Raw genomic sequence first — 21,835 nt, 5'->3', positions numbered from 1 at the left:
GGGTGACTTGGTTTCTCTGAAGGGACTCTCTTTTGCTTCTTTCTCTGATTGTTTGGGGGGGGGGGGGTGGCGGTTTGGTGGGCAATGCACATGGTGACTCTGTTTGCCTTGTATCAAACAAAAGTTGAAGTACATCATGTTTGTTATATTTTTATGCATTAAGTAACAATAAAAGGGGGAAAAAAGAGAACCTTGGAGGTAGAGATGAAGGGTGATGTGAAAGCAAGCTTGCAAATGCTGGACCTGGTAAGTGAGGAAGATGAGTGGCTCCAAATGATGAGGGATGATGGGTGGATGCAATCATTTGAGGAGGGTAATTAAATTGGGTGTTGGGGGAATTGAAGGTGGAAAATCTAACCTCCACAACATGTGGGCTCTAGACTACCCGGGTAGAGCGAATGTTGCATAAGTTAACACTGGTATTTCCAACACAACCATGTCGTGTAGCAGAATGTTTTTGGCATGCTGTGTGAACAAAAATCCCAAAGCAACTGACTGGCAGGTGAGCAATAAGACTGCTTCTGAAGAGGTTTATTTTTCATGGGAAGGCATTTTTAAGATCAGTTTAGATTTTTAGGGGGCCATCCTTAACTTTGAAATTTTACTATTAGGTTACTGCTGCCTATCTTGAAACTACTCCAACAGACTGAGGGGAACTAGTTTCATAAGGTAACCTCATTTTTTAAAAAGGGTGGCAAATAGCTATGGATTGACAATAAAAGTAAGTTTTCAATTCAGATACAGCCACGAAGTTCCTTGCCTGAGTATCCCTACTGATGCATCAATGAAAAGCATGTAATTACAATTTACAAGACATCTGTCAGTTTTAATCTGTTATCGGGAAAAAGAACATTAAAAATTTTTTTTAAAGATTTGGACCATCATGATTAAATGTGGTTTTTCTGTCCCTCTCTTTGGAGAGGGTTTTAAAATATTGCAATTTGTAATAATCCTTTACATTTTCAAAATGTTATGGAATGGATTAACAAGACCTGTTTGGTTCCGAAACACAAGCCGATGTCCTTTGATGCTTCAGCTTCCAATTTATTGTCAGCATGTTCAATATGGATTGTTCTTTTTTTAAAAAAAAGTGTGTAATTCTGATTTATAGGATTAACCTTGTAAATATTTTTACAAACTTGTATGCATTTTTATTATAGCAACAAGCAAGTAATACACTTAAATTTAACGTGAAAGGTTAAAGCACCAATCCATATGTATTCTGATTGTCTTTTGTTTTAAAGCATTGGTTTTGGATCTGAGACTCTGAGCCTCAAACATTTTGGTGCTTGCTGATTGTTTAACATTATGCAGCAGGTCAGACTGAGAGAATTAACTTTGAATTATCAACCGGTTTTCCCATTTCACAAATATCCCTTTGCTCTCACTTATTTTCAGTTTTGGAAAGCTTGCACCTTTCTAATCATGGCTTGTATACTGCTGTACAAACCTGGTTTCCTTAATAAGTGTGCTGATTATGGAAAATAAAATCTCATTTTAATACTAAATGTTAATACCAGGCAATTCGAAGTCGGGTTTAAAATGTGCAGAGTACATCCATGTGTCTACAATGTAACTTTAGATACCATGGGTTTTGAATTCCACAGATGCTAACAGCATTCACTCTCATTTAAATCCTTATTCTTAATGGATTCCTGCAAGCTCAGACAACTTTAAAAAAAAAGTTCTCCCTTGTTACTCTTATGGATGTTTAAGTGGCCTAGAGTAGATTGCTTAGTCAATCTAGAAACTGAATCGGAGTTTATTGTCATGAACAAATCACAAAATTCAGTGTTTTTGCATCATCATCTAGTGGGGACATTAATCTTATAACCATTCCTATAAATAAAAAAAATAAGAACACACAAAGATAAGGCCGTGTCTTTCATTATTCACGAATCTGATGGCAGAGGGGAAGAAGCTGTCCTTGTGTTGAGTACCCGTCTTTAGGCTCCTGTATCCTTTTCCCAATGGTAGCAGAGTGAAGCGGGCATGGCCTGGGTTGTCTTTGAGGATAGAAGCTGCTTTTTTGGAGACGCCACTCATGTAGATGTCCTCGATGGAGTTAAGTCTGCTGCCCGTGATGTCGCAGGCCGACTTAACAACCCTCTGTCCTGAGAGTTTACCCCTCTACCAGACAGTGATGCAATCACTTGAGTAACATCACTATAGTTTGCAACTAGAAGAAAATTTCTGTCTCCTAAATCAAGACTGGTTTTATACTTGGGCCCTGGAGGTGAAAGACAAGTTTGCATTTCAATACATTGTGTCCCTTGCTTTAATTTTGTTTAATTGTTCAACTTTCGAGGGACCAGAAATCAGGAATGATCTCTGGGCACTCCAATTTCGTCCCACATTGTAAAGGTGTGCAAGTTGGTGGGAGAGTTGATCACATTAAATTGCTTTGTGTGTGTGCACGTGCACACAATCGATGTGTTGATGTCTACTTAATGTTGGTGCAGACTCAGGCTGGCTCTGCTATTTTTGTGGCCTTATTTATTGTGGCTGATGTGGAATTTGTTTCATTCTGTTTCAAGCTCTTTTGCTTCCAACCCCCTGCATCAAGCCCACAGCTCCTGTTGGCTGAATATGTTCACATTGGCCTGTGAGGAAGAATTGAGCATGATAAGATAGCATTTTATCCAGATTTCAGTAGGTAGTTGCTCGGAGACTCCTGTGCTTCTGACATAACCAGCATGAAGGGTAACCAGAACAAAATAGAAACATTAGAATCGGGAACATTTCCAGAAACATTTTGATTTGGCAGTGCTGTAGTTCACATCATTAATCTTGCAGATGGAATAGATCACTGACCCAATATTCATTTCCACCGGTCTTGTCTAACCTGAGCCTTTCTATCTTCAGTATTGGAGTCTTTAGGTTTACAGGTGGAATATTGTCTGATCTTGTTTTTTTCTATATTTGGTGTTCTCTCCATTGACTGTGGGGTAGCACTCCCAATTTAGACCCCACATCCTAGTAGTTAATGATTCAACTAGACTCTGTGCATGAGTTGATACCAAGTGGTGTGTCAGGTTTTGTTTTATTCAGTCAGATATACAACAGGATGGCTTAAATTATTTCATTGTGTAGTAGGTCTGCCTCGAACTGAAAATTTCCTCTCCTCAAAGACATTAATAGATAAGAATTTTGCATTCATGGTTGCCATTACCAAAGTTGATTTAATTCCAGCTTTAAAAAGTAACCGTATTCTACCGTCATGGTGGGATTTTAAGATACCTAATCTTTTAGCTATTACATTAAAAATGCTTAATTCTTTCTGATGCTTATTCTACTTGGAGAACCAAGCTGCAAAGTTTAGGTCTTGAATTCCTAAATTCAGTGATATAAGGTCCTTGGGACCACTAAAAATGGATTTAAATGTTGACTGACAGTCAACTGGATTTCAGCATGGCTCTGTTTAAGAACACAAACCAGAGGACCTGCATTAAGGGGGAAAGGGGGAATTTTTTCACACAGTGGTGGGAGTGTGGAACGAGCTGTCAAGTGAAGTAGTGAATGGAGGCTTTAAGAACAATTTGGGCAGGTATATGGATGGGAGGGGATGGACCGGGTGCGGGTCAGTGGGACTCTGCAGAATGTTTAGCACAGGCCAGGACCTAAGGGTCTGTTTTCTGTGCTGTTACATTCTATGATTCTAATAGCTTAAAAAAAATTAACCTAAATGTTCACTTTATGCTATAATTATGATCTAAAGTGGCAACTGCCTTCCTTACAGTAAACAGAGTTTCATGCATGTTACATTCTGAACGTGACAATAATGGAACTTTTACCTTTCCTTTAGGATCAAATGTAAGAAGTGAAGAAAATGCAAATACCGTTTCAAACAGTGCATTTAAAGCTGAAAAACAAGGACACATTCTTCAGCTCTTTGACCAGAACAAGGACCCAGCTATTACCTTGCCGAATAAAAGAAATGGAGAAGACTCAGACAGTGATTTTGAGTCTGACCCGCCTAGCCCTCAGAGCAGTGAAGAAGAACAAGAGGAGGAAGAGTTCCACAGTGAGCAAGGAGAGTTCAATGATGCAGAAGCGGAAAATCTTGGACAAAGGCCTCTGTTAATGGAATCTGATGAAGATGAAGTGGGCGAGGAAGAAAAGCATAGCTCGGATTCTGACTTGGATCAGAATAAAGAGGGAGCCTCTGTAAGAGAACAAGGTTCAGAATACAATGCTGATGGTGAAAGTATTGCAAGTGTAGAGTCGGCAACAGCACTCATCACCCCTCCAGATTCACCTAAAATGAAAGGAGTTCAAACAGCCCGAGATGAAGTGGATATGTTTGGTGCTGTGCCATTTCTTGGTTTGCAGCGGCACATGCAGCTTGACAAACAAATAGAAAATGAAGATGGTGTCCAAAAGGCATCTCTCAAAACAATTGAACTTAAAGAGCAAGAAGAGTTTGACGTATTTAGTAATGCGCCTTTTACCAGAAAATTATCTCATCCAATTTGCTATGCAGAGAGTACTCTGACACAAACACCACCTATTTCACCTAATGACGTGGACATGTTCGGCTCCACTCCATTCCAGCCACTTCATCCTGCTCAGCATAGAGAAGAAAGCAAAGAGGATGTGTTTGGACATGTTCCTTTTGAGGAGATCACAGCTAGTCAGCAACATAGATTAAGACAACGCAGTTTACAGAAACTTTCTTCACGACAACGTCGTACCAAACAGGAATCTTCTGGTGGAAATGGAAAACGTCACCATGGCACACCAACTACAACAAGGAAACCCTCCAAACCTAATTATAGAACTCCAGAACGAGTACGCAGACACAAAAAAGTAGGGAGGCGTGATTCACAAAGTAGCAATGAACTCTTGAATATATCTGATTCTAAGGAAAATATTGGTGTGGCACTAACAGATGGAAAAGAACAATGCCATTTATTGCCTGCTGATGAAAGCCAGCTTGACCCATTTGGGGCCAAACCATTCCACCCACAAGATCTTCCCAAAAACTCTCAATACCAAGGTCTAACTGATCGAGGAGACCACAATCCTATTGCTAACAGATCCAGACCAAGTTCTGTACATGGGGCATTTCATGTTGGAGATGGGCTAATAACTGATGATTTTGGTGCAGTGCCCTTTACTGAACTAGTTTTACATAGTGTTGCACATCAGCATAATGATTTTGATCCATTTGGTGCAGCACCATTTCCTTCCAAACAATAGTCTTCCAATGGAAAAGACTATATGCTTTGTTAAAGCTAATTTTCCACCATAAAGCCTTATGAGCAGGGCTTCTTCCCCATGCTACTCAATACCTCTGAGCCATTGTAGAGGGGGAAATCCCAGCTGAGACTTGCTCTCAAAATTAGTCTATGGAAATAACTGTGTACAATTCATTCCTCCTTTTATGGTTTAAAGGATTTATAACCTCCTACTGCTACTTTAACTTGGAAACATTACCTGAAAATCAATAATTAAGAATGTGAGCTTGCAGAATGAAAAACAGCTAGCATTGAAATCAACAAGTGATGGAGTTGGACTTAATCATACAGACTGTGCATTTAAATGATTTCCTTTGCAGAATATGAATAATCCTCAGTCTAGCAAAGTATCATGGCAGAAGTTGTGCTGTTTGTAATGTGATTATAACATGCAGCCACAGTTAAACCAACAACTTTATTTGCTTAAAACTGGAGTTTCAATGCCCCTGCATTAAGTCAGTCATATTTTAATGCTTGTGTGAATGGAAATCAAACGTCTAGTACATCATCTTTTTATTGCTGCGATACAGTTAAAGTGCACTTTTCAGACTTGGAGACTTGAAAGTGAGCAAGTCTCATTTTTGTATTAATAGTTTAAAGATTGTTAAATCATTTGTATTTAGTGGTTTTCTTTCTTTCTACAGTTAACATGGGGAGCTTTGTTCATATTTACCTTTTTTTTCTGCAAATTGTATTGTTAAATTTAATTTTATCAATTGTAGGGACCGGATTGCCACACTCCCTTATTCATTGATACTGCAATAAATTCAACTTGTAATTCTGCTTATAATGCTTTGAGTAAGAGAATTTTATTTCTGATGCTTCGCCAATGTCATTGTTTCAGAATTGATTATATCCAACTTGCCTGCTTTGCATAATTGATTTCATACAGAAACTACAGTAAAATACCCATTAATTCAAACCACCAGCAAAAAAAAATACAAAAGTTTAAAATTGATGCCCCCAGTGGGGTTTGTTCATCAATCATGCAAAATGTACTCAAGCAACTGGAAAACTCACTTCCCATTCTATAGGGGCACAATACTGGAAGGTTTTACTGTACTTATTAAATGAGATTTGTTAAAAAATTTTCTGGAAGAAAACTCATCTTGGTACTTTAAGATTTTTATAAAATGCCCTGAAGGTTTCAGGATTGAGTAAAGCAAGCAGCAACATTAACTTTTTTGTATCTGGTGGACATGGCATTCTGAATGAACTGATGCAACTTGGTAATACAGTTCTATAAGAAAATGACAAGACCAGCTCTGAAATCACAGAAAAAGTTAGAAAATCCCTAACCCAACTCTTTCCTTCTCTTCTCCCTTTGTCCTACAGGCAAAATATCCAGCTTGGATCCAATGCAGAACAAATGTGAAAATTCAAAGACTAATTTGCCCTTTTAGAGCAAGTAATAAAAAATGTAGGAGTGGATACTATAACAATTTCCAACCAAACATCTTCAAAAGGATGTTGTTTGTTTTCAACTATTTTAATTGTGCAAAAAAAAAATGCACTTAACCCTCCAAAAGTGAATTTTGCAATTTGATTCTCTTGAGTGATACATTTACAAAATGTATGCACAAATCATCAATGGTATTCAGTAGTTTAACTGCATAATTATACAAACAAATAACCAAAAAAGGTCTAGCTCTGAGCCTGATCAGCTCTAATGTTCTGCCTGGCCCAGTTTACCAGAACAAATTAGTTGTCTACTTAACCTAGTCACTTGTACAACATTAGAAGGGTGGCATCCACCATTCCCTTTTGACCTTTTATGTATTTCACATCACAACTATTTGACATGCTCCCTACCTGTGTAGTAGGGTGCAGGTAAGATTTTGTCATTCAAATCAGGCACTTCAACCCAGTGACATTGTAATCATATTCTTTGAAAATTGACTTCAAGATTAAAGAAGTGTTCTAACTCTGTAATCTATCCCAAGACTTCAAAGGAGTGCCAATTCTCATCCTTGTTGTATTCATCAGCATTTTGGCTACATAACGACCAGATGTAAATACATGTATGAAATAACCCCTAAGAATCTTAGTCTTCCAAACATGGATAACAAAATACAGTGCCACATAGCTTGAAATCCATCTTAGTAACCTTAGAAGTTGACTAGCTCCAATGACAATGCAGCGTTCAACTTCATCAGCATACCTTTAAATAAAAAGCAGGTGCTCACTGTTAAATGTCTCCTGATTTTTCCAGTTTTATCATTTACATTATTTGAAGGAGTTTAACTGTAGATTCTTTCCATGTACCAATCAATGATGCCTTCAAAGACTGCTGCAAAATACTGTTTGACTTGGTCAGGAAACCAAATATCCTTTGTTACTTAAATAAAAAGTATACTGTACATCGAGAACAAAGATTATTCAGTCAACAGCATTAAATGTTCTCAGTGTATTGTTTTGGATTTTCAATAGGCACTTGAGAGAATTTCTTCCATAAAAGATGCTATTGCTTGTTGGGTATTAATTCAGAACAGGGCTGATTGTGTCTATATTGTGTAAGATACACTCCAGTTTGGTGCCACCAGTAAAACATCAGGACAACAAGGACATGCCAACACTGATGACTGGAACCAAGATAATTCACTTGCCCTGTAAAAGGTAGAGAACTGTTAGTAACTTTATCTTCAATTAAAAATATTGTGTACTCAACTTTAAATCAATGCATCAAGAGAAAATGGGAAAAAAAAATATTTTAAGGTTTTGTCTTCATTATAAAAGACTAGATATCTCTCTTCTCTCTTTGGCATGGCTTAGCGGACGAAGATTTATGGAGGGGGTAAATGTCCACGTCAGCTGCAGGCTCGTTTGTGGCTGACAAGTCCGATGCGGGACAGGCAGACACGGTTGCAGCGGCTGCAGGGGAAAATTGGTTGGTTGGGGTTGGGTGTTGGGTTTTTCCTCCTTTGCCTTTTGTCAGTGAGGTGGGCTCTGCGGTCTTCTTCAAAGGAGGTTGCTGCCCACCAAACTGTGAGGCGCCAAGATGCACGGTTTGAGGCGATATCAGCCCACTGGCGGTGGTCAATGTGGCAGGCACCAAGAGATTTCTTTAGGCAGTCCTTGTACCTTTTCTTTGGTGCACCTCTGTCACGGTGGCCAGTGGAGAGCTCGCCATATAACACGATCTTGGGAAGGCGATGGTCCTCCATTCTGGAGACCATGTGAAATTGTATTTTTTTCCCATTATTCTCAATTCCCTGCAAAAATGCATCCAACTCTTAATTATATATAATGAGGCAGCCTCTACTGCTTTCTTGGGCAGAAAAGTCCAGAGCTTGCAGTGAGTATAACCTCAGCCAACATGATATTTCCTCATCTTTAGAATCTACCCAGTGAACTTTTCTCAAGGAAGGAGACAGTAGTCCAGGTGTGGCTTCACTAGTATCCTGTACCATTGCAGTATCTCCATGCTTGTAAACTCAATCCCTCGAATAATAAAGGCCAACATTTGCCTTTGATCTATTTCTTCCAAAGTGGATGGCCTCCCATTTATCAACATTATCTGCCAGACCTTTGCTCCCTCAACCAATGGATATCTCGCTGTACAATTTTAAGTCATCAGCTAACTTTGATATGCTATTCTCACTGCCTTTTCCATGCTGTTAATGTATATCGTGAACAGCTGCAGGCCCAGCATTGGCTGCTGCAGCTCTCCACCCACTACGGATTGCCAACCAAAGAAACGTCCATTATTCCACTTTTTTTCCCTTCTGTTGGTTAACCAATCCTCTATCCACGCTGATACTTTAGCCTCCATTCCTTATCCAGAAATGTTGTATGCATCTGATCAAACACCGTCTGGGAAAAAAAATATTACATCCACCTGTTTCCCCTCTATCCACTAGTTATATACTCAAAAGAAATTCATTGAAATTCTCACACATGAGCTTGCCTTCCTGAATCCATGCTGCATCTGCCTGTTGGAGCAATATCTATCTAGATTCAGATTTATTGTCAGAGGGCATACATGTCATCACATACAACCCTGTGATTCCTTTTCCTGCAGGTGAGGCAGAATTACCACTTACTGGTAGTGGGAAAAAAAAACTGCAATACAGAGAGATGTCTTGCTAATTCTTCCTTAATTATGGCTTCATGCATTTCTTAAATGTTATGGAAACTGGCATAGTACCTGCCTTTTTCTTACTTAATTTTTAAATTAGTGGCATTACATTTGTTGTCTTCAAAATTTGCCAGGACCTATTCAGAATCAGAATTTTGGTAAATATCACAAACATCTCTACTTTAACTTCATTTCCTGGGTTGTATTCCATCAGGTCCATGGTACCTGGGCTCAGCACTAATATGATCAACTGCCACCACAACATATCATCTCTTTGGAATTTGAAGGTTGACACCACACCGTCATTTGAAATCTTGGCTATTTCCCCGTTACTCAATTCCCTTTATCTTCCAAATGACCTACTTTCACTTTTGCCACCCTTTCAGTTTTAATTATTAAAAACTTTTACGTTTTTTATTTTGTGCTAGTTTACTTTCGTTTTCCACCTTTATTGGTTGTTTCATGGGTCTTTGCAAAACAAGTGCCAGTGAAACTATAGGAAGTAAAATGCAATCAACATTTTGGGCCTGAGACCTTTGTCAGGAATTTGGAAAAACAAACACCTGAGGGGGGGGGGGGGGGGGGAAGGAGGAGCAAAGGTTAACAGGCAAGAGATACCCTGTAGAAGGTGGATTCAGGTGGAAGGGTAGAAAATGACATTGAGAAGTGATGGGGGAATGAAAGCCGAGGATAGCTGATAGAAGGAAGGGGTGGGAAAGAGACTGGAAGAGAGGTTAATAAAAATTGCAGGTTTATATTGATGTCGTCTGGTTGGAGACTGCCAGGACTTCCAATTTGTGGGTGACCTCTGGTGCTTTGATACACAGTTTCCCCTCTGCTTTTGACAACTTTTAGTTTGATGCTTTCCTTTACTTCCTTAGTTATATGAGGCATGCTTTCCCCACCCTTGTGATCCTTTCTTTTAACTGGAATTTACTTTTGAGCACTCCTAGAACACCTTTCACTGTTCTTCAATCGTACTCTATATTCCTGGTCTACACTAGTCAACTCCACCCTTAACCCATTGTACTCTCCCTTGTTTAAGCATAATCTGGTTTTAGATCAAATCAACACATCCTCCATTTGTATCAGAAATTCAATTGTACTGTAAGATCATTACTTTGCCTGTCCCTTTGCAAAGGACCAAATCTAAGAAGGCGATCATGGATGCATTTATCCATCCTTTTCAAGATTGTCTTGACCAGCTTGATTTGCCTAATCTATCTATGTGCATGTTTCCCCCCATAACTGCTGCTCCATTCTTACCTGCATCAGATATTTCTTGGCCTTTCCACTAATATTATTTGGTGGCCTACAGCTAGCTCCCACTAGTGATCTATTCCTCAGATTCAACATTCTGCTCCTTGCATATTGTGCCTCACTATTTCCCTGATCTCATCCTGAAGAATACTACCCTTTCCTTCTCCATCTTTCTGTATTATCCAATACTATTACTTATTGCAGCTTTCGATATGGGGCACAACTCTGCAAATCAAACTGGACAATCTTGGTAGAAATTAAGCGATCAAATACTCTTCATGTACTCCGAGGTCAGTGGTTCTCAACCTTATTTTCCACTGACATACCACCTTCAGTAATCCCTTATTGACCACAGAGCACCTAAGGGCCTAACTTTGCGCAGTACGATGAAAACACTATGCCTTAAGTGAAGACATCTGTTTCATTTCCAAATAGCTGATCCGTGACTTATTTTTAGATTCCTGAGCTTGAAATGTGCCCCTGCTCTTCAACTTGTTGGCCCTTCTAAGAAACTATGTAGGGATTTGTCTGATCAAAAGCCCTACATCATTTCAGGTCAAAATCATCAATACAAAATGAAACCTAATCACTTGCCTTGGGACTTTTAGCAATTTGTGTGCAAGGATCAGTTGGTCCAATTTGCTATCATTTAAGAACTAATCTGCAGAGTGGATGACCTTTTCTACTGTCCATTCAACTAATCCGTATCCCCTTGCTTTTACGTTCTCTTCCCTTATCATAACACCACAAAGTGTGTCATTGGCAAACTTAAACATGACAATTTTCCCTCAGCCAAATTGAAAAACCACTTGTCATGATGAAGCTTCTTTTATTTTAGCTGATAACTCATTCACAATCCCTGCCCAGTACAGCAGTCACAACTGTGCGAAGTCTAACCTTGAAGAGTGAGACCTCAAACCCTCTGAACATCCAAATTCCCAACATCCACTGATTTCATTTTAGCTATTCTGCTAATCACATCCTCAGAGATTCCGAAGAAGACAAACACTTCCCTTTCGTGAATCCATGTTGGCTTAAATCAACCCCCCCCATTCTCTTCCAAGTATTGTTATCCTTCATTATATATTCCAGCATCTTCAAACAATTGATTATAACAAATGTTAACATGAAAATTTTCTTTCCCTCTCAAATAGTCAGATCACATTTACTACTCTCCACCCTCCATTAAGGCAAGAACAATCCAAAAAGTATGGTCGCAGACAAGCGATGTGCAGCGTTTAAAGGAATTATGTAGAATATATGCCTTTAAAGCACTAAAAAAAAATAGAATTTGGGAAGCATCAAAATATTTGCTATTATTACATCTTTTTTCAAAATCCTTAATGTAGCTCATCAGCTTTTGCTATTTTGTCAATAAAATTACTTCATTTCCTCATTCTTGTCTAGGTGCTCTAAGTAGCTTACAGAGAAATGTAAAATTACAGGCTGTCCAAGCCTCTTTGTATTTAATACTTGATTTAATTTTTCAACCACTGATGGATTGCTTTCCCTGTTGTTGTTTAATGCTTTAATTGAATATATTCTGTATAATATATTTAAATGTTGGACTTTGCTTGTCTGCAGTCAACCATCCCTTTCACCAGTTTCTTGTGCAGTCAGGAATAACAGTGCCAAGCTCAATTGCACTATTGAAAGCTAAACAAGGGAAATAATTTGCAAGGAAATGTGACCAACTGAATTGCTCCTGTAAGTAGAATCATAGAACATTACAGCACAGAAAATAGGCCCTTCTGTCTGTGCTGAACTATTCTGCCTAGTTCCACTGACTGCACCCATTTCATACCATCATCCATGTACCTGCCCAGAATGTTCTTGTATGTTAAAATTGAGCTGACATCCATCACTTCAGATGGCAGTTTGTTCTATACTCTCACCACTGTGAAGAAGTTCCCCATAATGCCCCCCTAAACTTTCACCCTTAATCCATGTCCTCTGGTTGGCATCTCATCTAACCTCAGTAAGAATAAAACCCTACTTGCATTTACTCTATCAAATTTCCCCTCATTTGTCTGCACTCCAGGAAACAGTCTTAACCTTTTAACCTTTCGCACAGATGCGACACCGCCTCTTCCTGAGATGCAAAACTATTGCAATGCAAAACTATTGCAATACTCATCATGCAATCCTCTTGTGGACGGACAGCTTGAGGCAAGCCTCAATCCCAGTCTATGAAATCTGGTACTGCAACCCATTTTGGGTCATTCTACAAATTTAAAAAGCTGAAACAACCCAGTGTACTATTAGAATTTGCATATTTATACCATCTTATTCTCTATCCTTCCCACCCCCCTCAAAAGAAAGCACTTTCCACCAACAGGTCTCGTAGTAGTTGCAAGATGTATTATCCATTTTATGGGGAAAAAAAGTACAATTCATGCTCACCTGGGAAATACCTTTCTGGAATTTTTGTGATATACAGGAAAAAAGCCACAGCACCCATGAAATACATCACAAATACACGAGGAAGAAGTGCCTGAGAAGACAATAACTGAGTTATGGTAAAACAAACAATTTCTGAACTGGCATTTATTCTTTTCTGCCAATAAGTCAGCCTTTCAATATCCATTTTATTCACTTTTAATATAAAGCCTGCATAGGCTTTCATATAGACCACCCAGATAATATTGAAATTGGAACGAAAACAAAGGCTACATTAAAAATTTGGTCACTGTGTCAGATCAGGGCTCCACATAAATGGAAATAAAACTACCAGATAGTAAGAAAGGAGTGCGATGAAGTGGGGCAGAGAGGAGAAAAAGTTGACAAATGTAGAGCAGGAGCAGCAGCCATTTGGTTTAACAAAATGCATAATATTTTAATTCATCATTAACCCACTGATTACTTACTTGTCAAGACCCACTCTACATTTCCCTATTGACATTTTCTTAAATCTTAGTTCCTTTCCATCTACTTTCAAAATATTCCAGCAAACTATTTCTTCAAATATTTTGGTAAAACAGAATTTGACCATTGTGAGATGTCTTCTCCATTAGTATAACATTATTTTAATGGAAGGAACCTAAAAAGCTGATGAACTTAAGGCATGGATGGCTAAATGCTGCAGGCATGATGGAGGTGGAGAATATGGGGGAGGGGAGACGAAATTAAGTTTTTAATTGAAGGAATCTTCATGGGGAATTGTCCAGTGAGGCTATATTGGAGGAAATGAAGAATATTTTAGGATTGTATTAAAGGACTTCGGAATAGTCAGCAGAAATTAGAGGAGCAAAGATATACTGTATAGGGAGAATGCAAGAATAATGGGCTGCAATTGTTCAAAGGGCTTGGATGGGTCTGAATTTATTAAATGTGTCTCAAGACCGTGTAAACAATATGAGAGGGGGCAGCACAGAACCTCCCACTGGGAATGAAGGCAGAATAAATAACTGAAGAGCCAGTGGCAAAACCCTTTGGGACCAGTTTTAAAATAGTTATGATAAAAGTTGGACTCATTCTCAGGTTCAACTCCAAAACGGTGACAAGAATAAATTACCTCGGTTTACACAGGAAGTTGCAGAGGCTGTTTGCAAGTGAAGGGATGGTGATAAGCAGGAGGCTTCTAAAAGTAGATAACAAGAATTCAAGGCCAGCACATTTATTAGAGTGAAGGACAAGGCTGGGAGGATTAGCAAAGTCATTGAGGCTCTGGTCAGGGCAAAAGCAGGTATGGGCAGCTGGGATCAAGTGAATCCCTTGATTACAAGGGATGTAGAAGTGCACTTGATAGGGAAATCAGGAGGGCAAAGAGAGGACAAGATGGCTTTGGAATATAAACAAAGGAGAATCCCAAGAGATTTTAGATGGTAACTAGGGAGACAATAGGTTGTCTTTATAGATCAATATGAGCATCTATATGTGGAGCCACAAAAGATGGGCAAGATCTTAAAAGAATGCCTCATCTGCATTTGCTGTGGAAGTTAAGGAATTACTGAAAGAGATAGTAATATCTTAAAATATATCCACATACAAAAATGCAAGCAGTCTAAAGCGCACATAAGCGAATAAATCCCCAGAACCTGACCATATATCCAAGAACATTGAGGGAATTTAGGGATGAATTTGCTGGGGCCATGACAGGGATATTTGTATCATTAGCTCCCAATTAGGTAATGGAAGACTGTTAGATGGTTAATATTGTGCCTTTGGGTCTGAAAGGACAACCCTAGGATCTACAAGTCTGAATCTATCATCAGTGGTGGAAAAGTTACTGGAAAGAATTTTGAGGGACAGAATCTATTTAGAAAGGTAATGACTGTTCAGGGATTGTCAGTATGGTTTTTGACCAAGGGAAATTGTTTTATGAATTTGTTTGAGTCACCTGAAGAGGTAGCCATGAAGATTGATGATGGTAGGGCAGTGATTTGAGCAAAACCTTTAAGGTCCTAAATGGCAGACTGATCCAGAAGACAAGATCACATGAGATCCAGGGTAAGCCAGCCAAGTTGATAAAGATTTGGCTTGGTATTAGTAATGGGTTGTTGCTCATACTGAATGTCTGTGACTAGTCTGGGGCTGCAGGGAATGGGGCTATGTCCCCAGTTGTTTGTCATCTCAATTAACAAATGAGATAAGAACATAATTGCCATTGTAAGCTTGCAAATGGCACCAAAATTGGTGGGAGAGGGGATAGAGAAGTTAATGAGCAGTGGGACTGGAGGGACTCAGCAGGTCAAGCAATATCCGTGGAGAAAATTGGTCAGTCCAGACTAAAGTGGGGAATAGAGATATAACGTCAAAGGGTAATTAAAAAAATAAATTGGCGGGGAAGTGATCAAGGGATGATTGTGTACTAGACAAAGTGGGGGAGGTGGATAGGGAAGGGGAACAATAAAGGGGTAAGGCTATAAAGGTTGGAACATGAGCAGATAGAGAGATGGGTGTGGATTGTCTAAGAAGTTACATCTGTACAAGAGATTAGTGATACCACGCTTGGAATATTACATGTTCTGATTGCCTAGCTGTTGGAAGAATGTCTGTGGAAAGTCTGCAAAAGTTTCATAAGGATGTTTGTAGGTCTGGAAGGCTTGAGTTACAAGAAGATACTGGATAGGGTTTCTTTCCCCCCACCCCTCCCCTATTTAAAATTTAAAGAGAAATCTTAAGGGCATTTTTTTCTGGAGCTGTGGATATGTGGATGTAACTGCCAAAGGAAGTGATGATGGGTACAATTACAATGCTTGAAAGATATTTTAATATGTACATGGATATGAAAGGTGTTATTATAGATATATGGGCAAAACAGGTCAAACTTGGTTGGCATGAACACATTGGCAGAAAGTTCCTGCTGTGCTGATTAACTGACTAAAGATTTTGGGGTGCTGGGGGAAAGAAATAGAATTATCTATCTGCGGTTAGTGCAATGCCTTTACAGCACTAGTAATCAGGACCGGGTTTGTAAGTTTTCCATGTGTCTGCGTGGGTTTTCCCCCCTGGGGCTTCGGTTTCCTCCCACCGTTTGAAACATACCGGGAGTGTATTTGGGCAGCATGGACTCAAGGGCTGAAATGGCCTGCAACCATGCTGTATATCTAAATTTAAAATTTATCTGAACTTTGACAATGGGGTAAATCATGCAATTTATTTTTTTATGGATGTTGATAACTGAGCAAACTGTGCTTTAGAAAGATATGAAATAGAATGCAGAACTCGATGCTATCATGCCAAATCAGAATGGAGTTTTGTTAATCTAAAACACAAAGCTGTACTCATTTTGTTGCACTTACCTCAACTATGGGTGCACTCATCCCTCCATTCTGCCAAATCCAATGAATTGTTGGGATAAACCCATACGCAGAAACACAGCAAAATATGAGTGCATGCAAACTGTGCCACCGCTGAGTGAGATAATAAGGATGCATTTGTGCAAAGAATACTGCCAATATCATAGCCAGCACCATTAGTAAGTACACCTGCCGCCAAAACTAAACATAAAAGACAATAGAATTCATGAGCAACATATTGTACAAAATATTTGAAGGTTAGAAAAAATTGCTACAATTAAGAGATAAATGGGAAGGGGGGGTGAGGGAGGGAAGGAAGGGAGGGGGAAAAAGGGGAGAAAATGACACTATATATTCAAGAGAAAAAATGTCTATGTATTTTGGTCAGTATGGTTTATAGTGTGAAAATTTAAAAATTTAAAAAAAATTAAGGGATTAGTAATTCAATAATTGTGAAACTCTGATACCCGAGCAAATATTTCTGAAAGTGCAGTTCACACTGTAGTTGTAGAAGCACTGTTTACAGATTTGGTTAATTTGATTTTCTAAAGATAATCTATTCTTCCCACTTCAAGGTGAATCAAAATTGAAACAAGCAAAATTCCTTGTGAACATGCAAGTAACAGCTCAGAAATAACTATACCCAAAGAATTTAAAAGAGAAGGGAGGAACTTGGGAAGATTACAATCATCAGTACCATTAGGGTTGTGAGTTAACAGTCATTCATTCCATAGAACCATAGAAAACTACAGCACAGAAAACAGGCCATTCAGCCTTTCTCATCTGTTCCGAAACATCATTTCTCTAGTCTAACTGACCTACACGCATTCCATAACCCTCCAGACCTCTCCCATTCATGTATCTATCAAATTTATTCTTAGAACTTAAAAGTGAACCCCCATTTACCACATCAGATGGCAGCTCGTTCCAAACTCCCACCACTCTGAGTAAAGAAGTTCCCCCTAAACATTTCACCCTAAAGCCTCGTCTTCTTGTATTTATCTCTCCCAATCTGTGGAAAGAGCCTACTCGCATTTATTCTGTCTATTCCCCTCATAATTTTGAAAACCTCTATCAAATCTCCCCTCACTCTTCTATGCTCAAAGGAATAAAGTCCTAACCTGTTTAATCTTTCCCTGTAACTCCACTATTGAAGACCCAGCAACATCCTAGGTAATCTTCTCTGCTCTCTTTTGATATTACTTATATTCTTCCTATAGCTTGGCAACGAGAATTGCACATAATACTCCAAATTTGGCCTCACCAATATCTTATACAACCTCTCTAACATCCCAACTCCTGTGCTCAATACCTTGATTTGTTAAGGCCAAGATGCTAAAGCTTCCTTTTCAACCCAGTCTACCTGTGATGCCATTTTCAGGGAATTGTGCATCTAAATTCCCAGATTCCTTTGTTTCTTTGCACTCCTCAGTGCCCTACCATTTACTATGTATATCCTACCTTGGTTTGTTCTTCCAAAATGCAAACCCTCACACTTGTCAGCATTAAATTCCATATGCATTTTCTGGCCCATTTTTCTAGTTGGTCCAGATTCCTCTGCAAGCTTTGAAGCCCTTCCTCACTGTCCTCCACACCTCAAATCTTAGTGTCATCAGAAAACTTGCTGATCCAATTTACCACATTATCATCCAGATCATTGATATAGACAACAATGGTCCCAGAGGTCATACCGCTAATCACAGGCCTCCAGTATGAGGTAATCTTCCACTACCACTCTTTGTCTTCTCCCATTCAGCCAATTTCAAATCTATTTTACAACTCTCCATGGATACCTAGTGCCTGAACCTTTTGAACTAACATCCCTAATAAGACCTTGTCAAAGGATTTACTAAAGTCTATGTGGACAACATCCACAGTCTTTCCTTCATCTACTTTCTTAGTAACCTCCTGAAAAAACTCTAAGGTTTGTTAAACGTGACCTACCACGCACAAAGCCATGTTGACTATCCTTAATCAGTCCTTGGCTATCCAAATATTTGTATATTCAAACTCTCAGAATCCTTCCAATAATTTACATCAGGTACACCGCGGCCTGTAATTTCCTGGCTTACTTTGGAGCCTTTTTAAACAACAGAACAAGATGAGCTACCCTCCAATCCTCTGGCACGTCACCCATGGCTAAGGATATTTTAAATATTTTTGCCAGGGCCCCTGCAATTTCTACGTTAGTCTCCATCAAGGTCTGAGGGATTATCATGTCAGGTCCAGGGGAATTTATCTACCTTTATTCACTGTAAGGCAGCAAACACCCCCTCCTCTTTAATCTCTATATATTCCATGCCACTACTGCTTGTTTCCTTTCCTTGTACACCATTGCCAGTCTCCTGAGTAAATATCAATGCAAAAAAAATTGTTTAAGATATATTCCATCTTGTAGGCTCCACACATAGACAACCACTTTGATCTTCTCGGGGACCAATTTTGTTCATTACTATCCTTTTACTCTTAACATAGTTATAGAAACCCTTTGGGTTTACCTTCACATTATCTGCCAAAGCAACTTCATGTTTTCCTTTTTGCTTTCCTTAAGTATTTTCTTACATTTTCTATATTCTTCTAGTGCCTCATTTGCTTCTTGCTGCCTATACTTGCTAGATACCACTCTTCTTCTTAACCAGACTGCCAATATCCCTTGAAAACCAAGGTTCCCTATTTCTGTTAACTTTGCCTTTAATCCTGAAAGAAATATGCAAACTCTGCACTCTCAAAATTTTGCTTTTGAAGCCCTTCCACTTATTGAACACATCCTTGCCAAAAAACAACTTATCCCAATCCTAGATCCGTTTTCATTTCTACAAAATTGGCCTTTCTCCAATTTAGAATCTCAATGCGAGGATCAAACCTATCCTCCTCCATAATTAACTTGAAACTAATGACATTACGGTCATTGGACACAAAATTTTATCCTATGCATACTTCTGTCACCTGACCTGTCTGGTTCCCTAATAGGAGATGGAAGTATTGCATCTTCTCTTGTTGGTACCTCTACATATTGATGTAGAAAACTTTCCTGAACACATTTGACAAACTCCAAGCCAGCCAGCCCTTTTACAGTGTGGGAGTCCCAGTCAATATGCGGAAAGTTGAAATCTCCTACTATCACAGCTTTCTGTTTCTTACATCAGTGTGTTATCTCACGACAGATTTACTTCTCCAATTCTCTCTGACTATTGGGTGGTCTATTATATGACCCTATCAGTGTGGTCACACCTTTTCCATTCCTCAGCTCCACCCATATGGCCCCTAAGCACATCTGTGATATTTTCCCTGACTAGCCATGCCACTCTTTCCCTTCTATCGTAACAGAACCCCGGAACCTTGAGCTGCCAGTCCTGCAACCAAGTCTCACTAATAGCCCTAATGTCATAATGTCAATCCACGTCCTAAGCTCATCTGCCTTTCTGACAATACTCCTTGCATTGAAATAAATACACCTGAGAACATTTCTATCATGTACAAACCTTGAATTTCTATCTCTACATGCAGTCCTCGCATGACCTTTATCCTCTTTCTCCGCCTCACTATCTGCTCTAGCACCCTGGTTCCCATTCCCCCGTCAATCTAATTTAAACTCCCCGGAGCAGCCATAGCAAGGATTTTAGTCCCCCTCAAGTTCAGGTGCAAATCATCCCATTGGAACAGGTCCCACCTTCCCTGGAACAGAGACCAATTGTCCATCTCTCTAGCCACATATTTAGCTGCACTAACTTCCAATTTCTACCCTCTCTAGCATGTGGCACTCCTGAGATCGCAACCCTGGAGGTCCTGTCCTTCAACTTTGCAGCCAACTCCCTGAACCATCTTTGTAGGACCTCCTCAACCTTCCTACCCATGACATCTGCCTGCTAACCCTCCCTCCTGAGAATAGCAAGAACTCAATCTGAGATATTGCAAACCCTGGCACCAGGGAGGCAACAGACCATCCAAGGCTTTTTATCTCTCCCCTAGGTTAAAACGAACAGGAAGATTCTGAGGTTCTTAAAAGAAAGGGCTAATAAGGTAAATAATGCATTGCTTTAAATTTTATAAAGCTTCCCTGGTTGAAGGGAAAATTCAATTAGATTGGCAAGGAACAAATGTATTTTTTTTAAATGGAAGGGAGACAAGAGGATCGTACAAACTAATTTAACTTAAAAGAAAACGAGAAGCTATTGGTATAAATGTTGCAGAAAAAGTGATTTTCGGAAAGGAAAGGAAAAAAAATGATCGATTTATTGAAGTTCTTTGGAAGAAAAAAGTAATGTGCAATGGATCTGATAAATTTCTGCAGAAAATAAAACAATGGTAAAATGATAATATTAAGCTGGATAGAAAATTGGCTGGCCAACTGGAAACTTGCATAAATACTGTATATGTCAGCATATGAGACAGAAATTGAACCTTAAAAATATCACCCCAAAATCAAGGGTAATCTTATACAAGTATAAAAATCTGAACCTTAATATCCTGTGATTTAGTGTCCCCCATGGCAATGGAGAATAACAAGCACTCGCACAACTCCTATGGTCCTACCACAAAATATTTTTCCTTTTGGAACTTATATTTGGGAAGCTTGCTTAATAATAATGGTATATTAAGACAATAAAAATGTATTATAAACCTGTCTAACATACCTTAAAATAGCATAGCAAACAAAGCTAACAGCATATACGAGTCACCATTTGCAACAGATGTTGAAAAGTAAACAATAAGCGTGTCCCAGGGTGCATTTTGTTTACACTGCCTCGTCTGGCCAATCACAATAAATCTCAGTGACCAGTACTTTTAAAGACAGGGTTTCTCGGAAAAGCAAATGTTTTCGCTTCTTCATAAACAGCTGCACTCTCTCTGGGTGAACATTAATCTCCAGCTACTGCAAAACCCCATCACGGTTCCAATTAATAAATGAAGGAAATATGAAGCTAGCTTTAAGGCGGAAGTGGAAGCATATGCCAAGGTCTACAACAAGTGTGCTGTTACGCGAGAGTACGGTGTAACCGAGAAGATGGTATGTGTTTGGTATGTGCTCAAGAGTATCCCAGGAATAAATGTGCAATGAGGAGGCAATGCACGCTGACAGATTCTAAAGAAACATGCAGCAGATATGGTCCACAAGCAGCGTCAAAATGGATATGTTGTATCAAGAAATAAAATCTGCATTTTTGCACTTAAGTGGGCTCAAGACAACCAAGAGCACAAAGACTTCAAAACCACTGCTTCATTGTTTAGTAATTTTATGAAAAATTATCCAGCTTGGAGGCAGAAAACTAAAACAGCGCAGAAATTAGCAGCAGATCTTGACATTAAAATTACTAATTCCCATTAGCAACATCAGAAACATGAAACACCCAGAAACTTTGACATGGTCGGTGATCAAAATGGCACAAAAATAGTGTTAGTGAAAACAAAAGGACGTGAAAAGAGAAGATTTACAGTAGCACTTTCAAGCAGAGCAGATGGAATCATATTCAACCCAATAATAATTTTAAAGAGGAAAATTATGCCTAAAATCAGGT

General features: G+C 39.1%; 2 protein-coding genes across 6 annotated transcripts in view; one reads left to right on the top strand and one right to left on the bottom strand.

The window, feature by feature from the left end:
- Positions 1–6,030, top strand: part of bmp2k (BMP2 inducible kinase) — a 100,758-nt gene extending 94,728 nt beyond the window's left edge. For all 4 annotated transcript variants that reach the window (XM_069926747.1, XM_069926748.1, XM_069926746.1 and 1 more), the window contains one exon: positions 3,806–6,030. In XM_069926747.1, the coding sequence (XP_069782848.1) occupies positions 3,806–5,202 (1,397 nt within the window). In that variant the 3' untranslated portion in view covers positions 5,203–6,030. The remainder of the gene's footprint in view (positions 1–3,805) is intronic.
- Positions 5,642–21,835, bottom strand: part of paqr3a (progestin and adipoQ receptor family member IIIa) — a 43,249-nt gene continuing 27,055 nt past the window's right edge. For both annotated transcript variants that reach the window (XM_069926750.1, XM_069926751.1), the window contains 3 exons: positions 16,323–16,520; positions 12,982–13,072; positions 5,642–7,847 (listed from right to left, as the gene is read on the bottom strand). In XM_069926750.1, coding sequence (XP_069782851.1) covers positions 7,702–7,847; positions 12,982–13,072; positions 16,323–16,520 — 435 coding nt within the window. In that variant the 3' untranslated portion in view covers positions 5,642–7,701. The remainder of the gene's footprint in view (positions 7,848–12,981; positions 13,073–16,322; positions 16,521–21,835) is intronic.

Source organism: Narcine bancroftii, chromosome 3 (assembly GCF_036971445.1).
Source record: "Narcine bancroftii isolate sNarBan1 chromosome 3, sNarBan1.hap1, whole genome shotgun sequence".
NCBI lineage: Eukaryota > Metazoa > Chordata > Chondrichthyes > Torpediniformes > Narcinidae > Narcine > Narcine bancroftii.
The sequence above is the reverse complement of the archived record's forward strand: the minus strand, read 5'-3'. Positions and strand labels throughout refer to the sequence as shown.